Below are 11717 nucleotides of genomic sequence, written 5' to 3' on the forward strand. Positions count from 1 at the left end.
CATCGATAGAGAGATGCTGACAGAAGCAGCAATGCACGGCACAGCTTGCACAAGGGAGGAAATCGTGGCTCGTTCTCAGTGCTCTGGGCCGTGTTCTGCTTAGACACGCTGCTGCAGGGGGATTTCCCGGACGATTTCTGCGGTGTGTCTACTGAGAAGTGAGCAAAGCTGTTCCTCATTCCTGTAACCTCGTGCCTGTTGCTGGGCAAATCACCAACCTTCCTTTTTTCTGCCAGCTGTGTTAGGTTCTACCCAGGCATTGCTTGCGATCTGACGGGAGGGGAAATCCTCCGTAACACGAAGGCAAACGATGGAGCGGATCACAGATCACGGAAAAACGAAGTTGCTGGAGATCCGGGCAGGCGTTTATCAGGAGCACCGCCTGCTGGCTTTTGTGTGCTCAGCATGAGTCACTGACTGCCGGTAATCCCTTGGGTGCAGAGCAGGTTATCGTGCTCCTAAAGGCAAACGTTCGGCTGGCTGCAAGCAGTGCAGGGACACAACGCGTTGGGGAGTGCTATTTCTGCACCGAGAAGCATAGACCCCAAGCAAAACATTTGCTTCGTCTCCCTTCCTGCAGAAGAAACCCGACGCGAGGGTGGCTGCGTGCGTGCAGCTCAGGTGGGCTGGGCTGCTCCTGGCAGCGGTTTTGCTGCAGCTGAGCCCCACGCAGCCCCCAACCATCACCGAAATGGGGGAGGGGATGCAAAGCCCCTATGGGGGCAGAGCTGCTGCATTTCCGCATTTCCACGTTTCCACACAGGTGCTGAGGCTCCATGGGGGCAGAGCACGGATCGCTTCCCTGCTGATGCTGCTGATGATACGGGGAAGGGGGGGGGGGGGGGGTTGGTGCGAGGACTACAAACCCCGGCAGCTCCCACGCTCCGCCCTTCCGCTGCCGCTGCTCAGCGCGGCCCCGAGGCGGCGGCGGGCGGCCCACGCGTGGCCCCGCCATGAGCTCAGGTCAGGGGCGATGATGGGGATGGGAGGATGGGGATGGGAGGATGGGGGGGGCTGCGATGTGTGATCCGAGGGGGTGGCAGCGCTGGTGAAGCCCCGCGGTCGGGTGGCACGCAGGGGTTGCACGCCGTGTTGTTCCTCGCTCTTGCGGTTTGCACAGACCCCAGGGCTCGGTTATCCCCCGCAAGTCGCATCTCTGCTCCGCTTTGCTCTCTTCTCCTTTTCTTTGCTTCCCTCGTTCCCCAGCTCTGCCCCCAGCTGCACGGCCGCATCCCGGCTGTTGGCCCTTTTACGCCGTGCAAGGAGATGCAGCCGGGCACGGTGCGCTGCTCAGCTCCGGATGCGAGCAGGCGGGGCGTTGAGTTCCTCTGTTCTACCTTTGGGTTCCCGTTGGAAGGTGCAGGAGAGCAGAGCGCAGAGAGCTCCCCTGCAGGCCGTTGTGCTTGCAGAGCGCCTCGGAGCTTGCAAAGGAAAGATGCTCTCATTGCCATCCAGCATCGCAGGGTGAATAAAGCCCCGTGGTTTGGAGCAAGAGCGGGGACAGCAGCTGCCCTGCGTTGTGTTTGCACGGCCACACCTCATCCACAAACTGCGGTGTGCAAACTGGTTGTGCAGCTTTAGCACGCTCTGCCCGCCCCTCTTTGGCACCGGCTGCTTCCTGGGCACAGCGTGGTGGATCCCGTGCCTTGAAATCAGCTGGGAGCTCCATTCGTGGGCTTTGGGAAGCAGCCGGGATGGGAACAGGTGAGAAAACCCACAGCTGTGGGGTTGGGGTGGTGTGGGAGTCACTGCAGTGCTGGCAGGATGGTCATGCAGTCCCCCAGAAAGGTTCTTAACCCGTGGAGCTGTGCACACGTTGCACAGTAGGGCGCTCAAACAGCAAACAGAAAAGGATCAAAACACATTTTCCATCCGTTTCCCAGCACCCAGGCGAGGAGGAAAGGACAGGGAGGAAAACAAGCATGAAAAGCACTGCGGGATGGTTTGCCTGGCGCTGCCCCAGCACCGCTCCCTGTGCCAGCTTCTGTCCCCTGGCACCGCCTGCTGTCCACCCATTGGGGTTCTGTGGGCTTTGGATTGGATTTGGTGGCACTTGTGCCCCGCTGTTTCCATCCGTGCCACTGCCACCCATCCGGCACAGCTTTCAATGCCGTCCTAACGCATTTGCTTTTTGCATTGCAGACAGCAGCAGGCTGCTGGGGAGCCCACGGCCGGGCTACGGGACGCTGCAGCACGACACAGACACATCCTGCATGGTACGTACAGAGCTTTGGGTGAAGGGGAACCCGTTTGTGAGCAGGCAGAGCATCCTGCTTGGAAGGAAATTGCATAAGTGAGTGCATTTTGGTGTTCCTGCAGGAGGTGACAGGGTACCGCAGCCAGACGTGGCGCACGGCCCTGTGCCATGTGTGCTGTGTGCTGAGCGCTGGGCTGCTGCTGCTGCTCTTCCACTGGAGACCCAGCCTGCACGTACGGGCCAGGTGCAAGCCTTGTGCCTTGGGGCAGGCAGATTGGGTCATCATTCGGGTGAGCACCACGGGGGGGTTATGAGTGGGATGGGGTTCCCTGCTTGCATCCATTGGGACGCTGTGTGTGTTTGCAGGATCGATTTGGGGCAGTGCTTCACTGCACGCGTGCAGACGGAGAATGCTGGGTGAGGGCAGGTGAGCGAAACTCGTGTTGAATGGGTGGGAAGTGGGAGGGGGGGCAGGGGGGGGGTTGGTGTTTGTAGAGATTGAGGTCTGTTCTGTGCCCCGAGCAGCCTGGAGCATCACCACGGGGCCAGGCTGGAGGACCGCAAGAGCAGCATCGCTGTTGGCCTGGCAGATGAGGAGGAGAGCCGGGACACCATCCGCCTGCACCAGGAGGAGGTGATGCCCACAGACCCCCTCCCTGCTCCCCTGTGCCCCCTACAGCCATTTAAAAGCCCCCCAATCTCTGCTCAGCACAACGTCCTGCGCTATTACCTCTTCGAGGGGCTGCGCTACGTCTGGATGGAGAGGAGGCAGGCATACTGCAGGGTCAGGTACTCCTCTTCCCCAAAAACAATCCTGATCCATGTGCTGCTCGTGCACCCACACCACGGCCTCTCTGCGTGTTGCAAAGCCTTCACAAATCCTTGCACTGTGCCCCTTTTGTTCCTGCTCCCAGCCTTGGCTGAGCACGCGGAACAAGATGCTCTCTCTTTCCCAAAGGGTTTTTGTTGACGTGGACGTGCTGTGTGTTCTGCTGTGCTCCCAGTGATTCTGAATCTGTTTCTCTTCCTTCTCTTCCCCCCTCTGTTGCTCCCAGCGCCTTGGATGAAGGCTGGACCTGTGCAGAGCTCCACCTCTGTCGGGCTGGGCTGGGCCAGCAGGACCACAGCTCCAGGTGGGCATGCAGAGCATTGGTAGGATACAGCAATGACAGCAATCAGGGTGTTTTTTTTTTGCATTTCATCTCTCAGTCTGAGCCTGGAGCTCAGTTACAAGGCCTGATATACCATTACATTGTCATTTGAATACTTTCCATCTTTACCATACAGAAGAAAGATCTACGGCCCAAACCTCATCGAGGTGCCTGTCAAGTCCTATGCCAAGCTCCTGGTGGAGGAGGTGAGCACCCATGGGAGGACTGCAGACCCAGGAGCATCCCCAGTTGGCTGCAGAGCTTCCTCTGCCATCCTGACCATAAACCTCTCTGCAGGTGCTCAATCCCTTCTACATCTTCCAAGTGCTCAGCATCGTGCTGTGGGTCTGTGATGCCTACTATTACTACGCTGCCTGCATCTTCCTCATCTCCACCATCTCCCTGGGGCTGTCCCTCTACGAGACGAGAAAGGTTGGTGGTTGGACCTTGGGAAATGCTTCACAAAGCCCATCCTGTGTTGGGATCTGGCTTTCTGGGGGCTTTATAAGGATCTGGCTTAGTGGAATAACCCTTTTCTGAAGCCAGCTGGCTGAGTGTGCATTGAGAAGGTTTCATGAAGCCATGGAATCATTAAGGTTGGATAAGACCCCTAAGATCATCCAGTCCAACTATCCATTCATCCTCACTATGCCTACCAACCCACATCCCATGCTGAACACCTCCAGGGATGGTGATTCCACCACCTCCTTGGGCAGCCTGCTCCAATGCATCACTGGTCCTTTAGACCACATCCCACGTATGGTCCCCAGCCTGGTGCACTCATGACCGAGGTGCTTTACTTTGCTTTTTGAACTGCTTCTGGCTCCCCTAACAGCTCCCTCCCTTGCAGCAAAGCACCACGCTGCGCAACATGGCCAGGATGTCCATCAGCATCCGAGTGCGCCGCGCTGACGGAGGTGAGCGTGATGCCTGTGATGAGCACAGGCTCCTTTGGGATGGGACCGACCCCACCTCATGGAGACGTGCTTGGCTTTTCCTCCTGGGAGCGCCCCAGTGGGCTCAGATGGGTGGTGGATGGAACAGCGTTGGGGTGGTTTGGGCTCTGGGTGCAAAGGAAGGCTGCTGTCCCAGCAGAGGAGGCGATGGTGAGCTCAGCAGAGCTGGTGCCTGGGGACTGCATCAGCCTGCCCTTGGATGGAGTGCTGGTCCCCTGCGATGCTGCACTGCTGACAGGCGAGTGCATGGTCAACGAGAGCATGCTGACGGGTGAGAGCATCCCGGTGAACCCTTCCATCCTTGCATCCACGCTCTGGTGATGAATTAGCAATGCTCATCACCTCTGGGTTTTTTTCTGCAGGGGAAAGCGTGCCGGTGCTGAAGACGCCTCTCCCCGATGGTGGAGGGGCTGCAGGCACCATCTATAGCCCCAAGGAGCATCAGAGGCACACGCTGTTCTGTGGGACACACATCATCCAGCCAGGTCCTACGTGGGGCAGGAGGTGCTGGCTGTTGTCACCCGTACAGGTAGCACCGTGCGGTCACCATTGGAGTGGTGGCTTTAAGCACATGCTGAGGTCCTCCTGCTCTTATCCCATAGGGTTTTGCACAGCCAAAGGTGACCTGATCAGCTCCATTCTGTACCCCAAGCCCGTGACCTTCAAGTTCTACAAGGATGCTGTGAAGTTTGTGCTGTTCCTCGCTGTGCTGGGTAGGGAGGCATTGCCTGGAGCAGCCGAGCTCTTTGTTGTGGTAGAATCCCCATCTCTGCTTGGCTTTGTACCACAACCCATTTTTTTTTTTCCCTCTGCACAGCTTTTATCGGCACACTGTACAGCATCCTCATCATGATGAAAAACCAGGTAGGGGAAAGCCACCAACCATAAAGATCCATCAACTGAAGCTATCAGGATGCTCACCCCGTTTACGCACCTCGCCTGCCAGGTTCCCGTGGGGCAAATCATCATCCGTGCCCTCGACCTGATCACTGTCATTGTGCCGCCAGCTCTCCCAGCTGCCATGACCGTGGGCTCCATCTATGCCCAGAACAGGCTGAAGAAACGTGGCATCTTCTGCATCAGGTTGGATTTTAGGAACAATTTCTTCTATGAAAGAATAGTGGTGCAATGGTACAGGTGGCCCAGGGGGGGTGGTGGGGGTCACCATCCCTGGAGATGTTCCATGTGACACTGAGGGATGTGGTCAGCGTGGGGTGGGTTTGGGTTGGACTGGATGATCTTAGTGGTCTTTTCCAATGTTAATAATCCTGTGGTTCTACGCTCAGCCCTCCCCGCATCAACCTGTGTGGGAAGATCCGCTTGGTGTGCTTTGACAAGGTGAGTGTTTGGGGTGGCTTCATGCCGTGGCTCCCAGCTTGGAGCTGCTCCTGCCCTACTGTGCTCATCCTACAGACGGGGACCCTGACAGAGGAAGGGTTGGATGTATGGGGGGTGATCTCCCTGGAGGAAGGACGTTCATGCCCATCATCCACGAGCCGCGCCGTCTGCCTGCCGCCCCCTGCTCCATGCCCTGGCCGCCTGCCACAGCATCACACTGCTGCAGGGACAGCCTGTTGGGGACCCCGTGGACCTTAAGATGATGGAATCCACTGGATGGGTAAGGGGAGCGGTGGGACTGGTGTGGAGAGGGTGGTGCAATGCTTTCTGCTTGTGCGTTGCTTCCAGCGCCTGGAGATGGCTGAGGAGGATGAAGGAGAGCTGCCTGGCTTGCAGTGCTTTGGGACAAAAGTTTTGGCCGTGATGACCCTCCACCTGAGGAAGAACAGCCACCAGGCAGGGTGAGCGCCTCGCAGCATCCATCAGGGAGGTCCTGGTTGGATATTGGCAAAATGTGATTTCCAAAGGAGTGGTGATGGGGTGCCACAGCTGCACAGGGGGGTGGTGGGGTCACCTGGAGGTGTTAAGAGCCATGGAGATGCTGCTCTGAGAAACACAGTAGGCATGGTGGGAGTGGGCTAGCAATTGGGCTTGTTGACCTTAGAGGTCTTTTCCAACCTTAATGATTCTGGCATGCTATAAATGGGTGCGTTGGAGATGGTTTGGTTGGACTCAGTGATCTCAGAGGTCTTCTCCAACCTGAACGATTCTGCCATGGTTTAATTGGTTCCCCGGGGTCGGTTTGCTGGTCGGACTCGGTGATCTCAGAGGTCTTTTCCAACCTGAATGATAATATGGTGCCATAAATGGGTGCGTTGGGGATGGTTTGATGGTTGGACTCCATGGTCTCAGAGACCTTCTCCAACCTGAACGATTCTGTTGTGCTATAAATGGATGTGTTAGGGTTGGTTTGATGGTTGGACTCCATGGTCTCAGAGACCTTCTCCAACCTGAACGATTCTGTTACGCTATAACTGGGTGCGGTGGGGATGGTTTGATGGTTGGACTCGATGATCTCAGAGGTTTTCTCTGACCTCAATGGTTCAATGATTCTGTGCCCGGATTGCATCCCTGGATGCTGTGCTTCATACCCCCGGGTTGCCACGTCTTCCAGAAGCACCGCTCTCCCGTGGGCATCCTGCGTCGCTTCCCCTTCTCCTCCTCCTTACAACGCATGAGCGTCCTCGCAAAGCTGCCCGGCGACGACGCAACCTGGCTCTACATCAAAGGAGCCCCGGAGGTGGTGGCCAGCCTCTGCAGCACGGAGACGGGTGCGTTCCCACACTGCCATCCTATCCCCGTGCCTTTGGGAGCTGTTGGGAGCCCGCTGTCCCCGCGGCAGTGCCCGCGGATTTCTCCCAGGTGCTGCGGCATTACACCGCCGATGGTTTCCGCGTGCTGGCGTTGGCTTGCAGACCCATGAGCACAGTGAGGAGCTTTGAGGATGCCCTGCAGCTGACGAGGTGGGTGCACGCTGCTTTGACTTTAGGTCCCATTTGGTTTTTGGGGTGTGGTTTTGGAGGTGGTGCCACACAGCTCGCTGTGCCCGACAGGGATGTGGCAGAGTGCAGCTTGACCTTCCTGGGCTTCTTGGTGATGAAGAATGTCCTCAAGATGGAATCAGCACCCGTGATCACACTGCTGAGGAACGCTGGCGTGCGTCCCGTCATGGTGACAGGTGGCACTGCAATGGGGGGACAGGGCTGGGGAAGGGGGGCAAGGAGAGGCCGTGGGGCTGCACGAGGGCTGCGGGGCTCTGACAGCATGGGTCAGTGGTGAGGATCCACTGGGAGGTGGGGTTAGGGCTGGAGTTGGGGCTATGGGGTTAAGAGTTATGAGGCTGTAGGTTAGGGGTCACGGGTTTGGGTTCTGGGCTTAGAGGCTGAGGTTAGAATCATAGAATCATAGGGGTTGGAAGGGACCTCCAGAGATCATCGAGTCCAACTCCCCAAGAGGGTTCATTAGGGATCCCTTAATCGTTAGGGGTTATGAGCTAGAGTTAGGTGCTAGGGTTAGAGGCTGGGGTTGGGGTTAAGGGTTATTAGGAATCCCAGACTGTATTTTATATGCATTCCCATGATTTGTTTGCATCGTGTCCCTTTTGTGTGCCTTGCTGGTGGGTTTGGAGAGCCTGGGAGGTGTTGGCTGCTTCTGTAACCAACACCCTTAGAGCTGGGGTGAGCAAGTTGAGCAGCAAAACCCCTCTTATGCCACTGTTACACCATCAGCAGCATGAAAGTCCATATCCTGTCAGCACTTTGATATACACTGCCTGCACAGTGCCCTGGGGGTGGGTTCCAGCAAAGCCAGCAGAGCTCTAAACACCGTGCCAGCCTAAGTTTGGTTGCTCCATGGCTGCTACACCATTACTTCCATCACCGCCTGCAGGAGACAACATGCTGACAGCTGTGAACGTGGCCAGGAGCTGCTGCATGGTGGGACCAAATGAGAGGGTTGTCTTTGTCACCGCTTCGCCACCCGGCCGTGACCAGCCTGCATCTCTCAAGTTCATCCCTGCGGAGCTCTCGCAGGGCGAGAAGCAGCCGGAGGTGAGCTGAGAAGCAGTCCCAAAAACGTGTTGCTTCTCCAGGAGTGTGCTGATGGGTTGCTCTGCCTGCTGCAGGATGGGCAGCAGTGGGATGGCCGCCTGCACCTGGCGCTGAATGGCAAATCCTTCGCCGTGCTTCAGGAGCATTTTGCTGACCTGCTGCCCAAGGTGCGTCCCATCCCCATCCCCATCCCACCTGTGGGGTGTTGGTCACTGGGACTGAGCCATCCCCTCCTTGCAGATTCTTGTCCAAGCCACTGTGTTTGCCCGCATGTCACCCGAGCAGAAGACTCAGCTGGTGTGCAGCCTGCAGGAGCTCGAGTGAGTGCCCCAGCCCTGAGGGTTGGGGGACAGTGGGGACACTTCTTGGGGCATTTCCTGGGCACTGGAGGTTTTCTCAGTGTGCTGATGACATCCTGCCCTTTCCCCAAGCATCCTAAACACCGAGGCTTGACCTGGAAGTCCTCAAATCCCACTGTGTCAGTGTTACGAATCCACCTTTTCTGCTTCTCCCCCAGCTACTGCGTGGGGATGTGTGGGGATGGGGCCAATGACTGCGGGGCACTGAAGGCAGCTGATGTGGGCATTTCCCTTTCGGAGGCTGAAGCATCCGTGGCATCACCCTTCACCTCCTGCCACGCCAACATTGAGTGTGTGCCCACGGTCATCCGGTGAGGGGAGAACCCACGGGGGGTTCTCAGCACCTCCATTACTCTTTGGGATGGGGTTTGTGGCAGGGCTGTGTTGTGCTGATGGTGGTTCTGCCTGCAGGGAAGGAAGGTGCTCGCTGGTCACCTCCTTTGGGGTCTTTAAGTACATGGCCCTGTACAGCCTGGTGCAGTTTGTGTCCGTGCTGCTGCTCTACACGGTGAGTCCATCTGTCTTGGGGATGGGATGCATCAGCAGGGCCTTGGGAGGTGGGGGAGGACCACTCTGCATCCATCACCAATACCCAGGGATGCCTGGGCCTTTCCTACTTCTGATTTTTATCACACCACGTGACCTCCCCAATGTTGAGGGCATTCCATTTCTCCCTCCCAGATCAACACCAACCTGAGTGACTTCCAGTTTCTCTTCTTCGACCTGATCATCACCACCACTGTGGCTGTGCTGATGGGCCGCACGGGTCCTGCCAGGGAGCTGGGAGTGCGTCGGCCCCAAGGGGCACTGATCAGCATCCCAGTGCTGGGCAGCCTGCTCCTGCAGACCACTCTGCTCATCACTGTGCAAGTCCTCAGCTATTTCATCACTGTTTCACAGAGCTGGTACGGGACCTGGCGCTGTGGGTTTGGCCATGGGGATGTCGTTGGCCAAAGTCAGCTTGGATGATGCCGGCCAAAGCCGAGGGGGTTGGCGTTAAAAAGTCAACTTCAGTCATCACACCGATCCTTTGTGTTTATTCTTTAGGTACGTGCCACTGAACAGCACAGTGACAGCTCCCAAAACCTGCCCAACTATGAGAACACGGTCCTCTTCTGCATCACTGGCTTCCAGTACCCTCATTTTGGCCGTTGCCATGTCCAAGGGGTACCCATTTCGGGAGCCGCTCTACACCAATGGTGAGGCCATGAGCAAGGGGAGACCCCAACCCTGCAGCTCCTTTCCCCCAACCCTTCAGCTCCTGCCCCCAACCCTCTTCTTTCTCGCCCTCAGTGCTCTTTCTGATAGTCCTCGTGCTTCTCTTCGGCCTCTTGATATGGTTGACCCTGTACCCTCTGGGTTTCCCCAAAACCCTGCTGAAGCTGCAGGACATCGATGACTTGAACTTCAAGCTGCTGCTGTTGGGAATTGCCACGCTCAATTTCTTCGCTGCCTTTGTGCTGGAGGTGGGTAGCAAAGCATTGCACTCAGGGGAGTTTTAAGACCACCATCCTCATGGATCTATCCAAGAAACCCCCCCAAAACTTGTTTTACTTCTATCTTTGCTGCAGACTGCCCTGGACTATGGATTGCTGGGCTGCTTGCGTAAGCTGCGCCGGAAGAAAGCATCCAGCAAGCTGTTCAAGAGGCTGGAGAAGGATCTGAGCCAGCAGCCATCCTGGCCGCCCCTCAATGAACCACTCTTTGCTACCCCTCGGATGTCCATCGCTGTGAGATAGCACACACCAAACTTCACTCCTCCCTGCTCTGCAGGGGAGCACCGCACTCCTGTATTTATTTCTCCTGGTCCCACCGAGGGCATCTGGTGCCTGGCTCCGTGTCCATCCCATGGGATGCAGCATGCAGATGAAAACGGTCCCATCTTCCCAATGGGGAGACCCTCAGCCTCACAGCCACGAAGCCATGTGCTCCAGAAACCACACGCTTGGTCCTGTGGCCCCAAAAGAAGTGGTGGGAGATGCTAGAGATGAAAACTTGGGGGTCCATCTGGGGGTGCCGCCTGCCTTCTGCCTCCAGCACCAAGCCCTCGTGGCTGGTCAGAGCTGTGAATTTAAAGGGTCCTGCTTGTGCTGCTGTTGGTGGCACCCACTGTGGCCTCAGGGCTCTGCTCACTGTGAAGGAAACCTCCCTCCCTCCCTGCTGGCCACCTCGATGTGTAGGAAATGTTTACAAACCACTCCAGCTTGCCAAGGACGTTCTGAGCCAGCTTTCAGCAGCGAGGGCTTGGAGAATCCAATGCAGAGCCCAAACCCTTATTGCACCTCATGCATTTTTGCCCTTTGGTCCATCGGAGCAGCTGGAAGGGCATCCATCCACCCCCTTCCAGGTCAGTGGGAGGTTTTGGCATGGGACCTCAGCACACTGGTGATGCTTCTGCATGGCCTTCCAGCTGTGCCAGCAGGAGCTTTGTAGCATTAAAACCCCCTCAAATCTCTATTTTTATTTCTATTTTTAACTCCATTCCAATGTATAAAGGGGTGGAGCAGGGTGTAGCACTTCTGGATTTCACATGGGTCTGGTGTGAGCACGTCTAATAAATTAATGCTATTTTCGTGAGAACGCCGTGAACCTCTGGGCAGGGGGATGGTGGAGGGAGGGCAGTGGGTCAGGGTGCGATTTGGGGTCATTTTCTTCTCCATTGGGGCTGGAAGATGCTGCAGAAGCAGAGGGAACCACTGGCACCACTGGGATGTCAGAACAGGCAGGAGTTGACTTTGGCCAACGCCATCCCCAGTGTGTTTCCAGCTGGAATTTGCTAGCAAAAAAAAAAAAAAAAAAAAAAAAAAGAGAGAGAGAAATTAAAAAATATCTATATAATTGCTGGAAAAAAAGGAAAAAAAAAAAAAAACCCAGGTGTCCTTGCCAAAATGTCTCTCCGTGCAAAACCGCTCATCGCCCAGCCTGTCTCCCTCCAGCACTGCTGTATGGAAGGCGAAGCCTGCGGCTGGAGGTGCTGTGCCTGGCATGGGGAATGCCAGTCTCTGCAGGTGGGGAAGGGGAAGGGGCAGCAGGGTTGGGGGCTTGGCTGTCTCCAAGCATGGGATGTGGCGAGGCGTGAGCCCCCTCGAGCACGAGCGGTGCCTCTC

The 11717-nt window shown here is 56.7% G+C and overlaps 2 protein-coding genes across 2 annotated transcripts in view; both read left to right on the forward strand.

The window, feature by feature from the left end:
• Positions 1-716: 716 nt before the first annotated feature.
• Positions 717-10349, forward strand: ATP13A2 (ATPase cation transporting 13A2; the record flags this gene model as incomplete). The annotated part of the gene is given in 38 exon segments (XM_079545411.1): positions 717-751; positions 2147-2216; positions 2320-2487; positions 2564-2572; positions 2574-2606; positions 2608-2624; positions 2723-2831; positions 2907-2986; positions 3253-3330; positions 3485-3554; positions 3646-3780; positions 4199-4265; positions 4444-4589; positions 4681-4783; positions 4786-4833; positions 4907-5017; positions 5122-5168; positions 5251-5387; positions 5591-5642; positions 5718-5775; positions 5778-5816; positions 5819-5922; positions 5991-6066; positions 6069-6103; positions 6817-6973; positions 7045-7165; positions 7256-7380; positions 8091-8251; positions 8326-8418; positions 8492-8571; positions 8769-8921; positions 9022-9118; positions 9292-9515; positions 9658-9689; positions 9692-9747; positions 9749-9809; positions 9904-10076; positions 10182-10349. Coding segments are annotated over 38 exon segments (3528 nt in total).
• Positions 10350-10533: 184 nt separating this feature from the next.
• The window catches only part of MFAP2 (microfibril associated protein 2), a gene marked incomplete at both ends in the record, with an annotated part of 2568 nt that continues 1384 nt past the window's right edge, over positions 10534-11717 (forward strand). Inside the window, 2 exon segments of the mRNA XM_079545545.1 lie at positions 10534-10666; positions 11547-11618. Of these exon segments, the coding sequence (XP_079401671.1) occupies positions 10534-10666; positions 11547-11618 (205 nt within the window).

The sequence above is a fragment of the Tetrao urogallus genome, assembly GCF_951394365.1.
Source record: "Tetrao urogallus genome assembly, chromosome: 21".
NCBI classification, from domain to species: Eukaryota; Metazoa; Chordata; class Aves; order Galliformes; family Phasianidae; genus Tetrao; species Tetrao urogallus.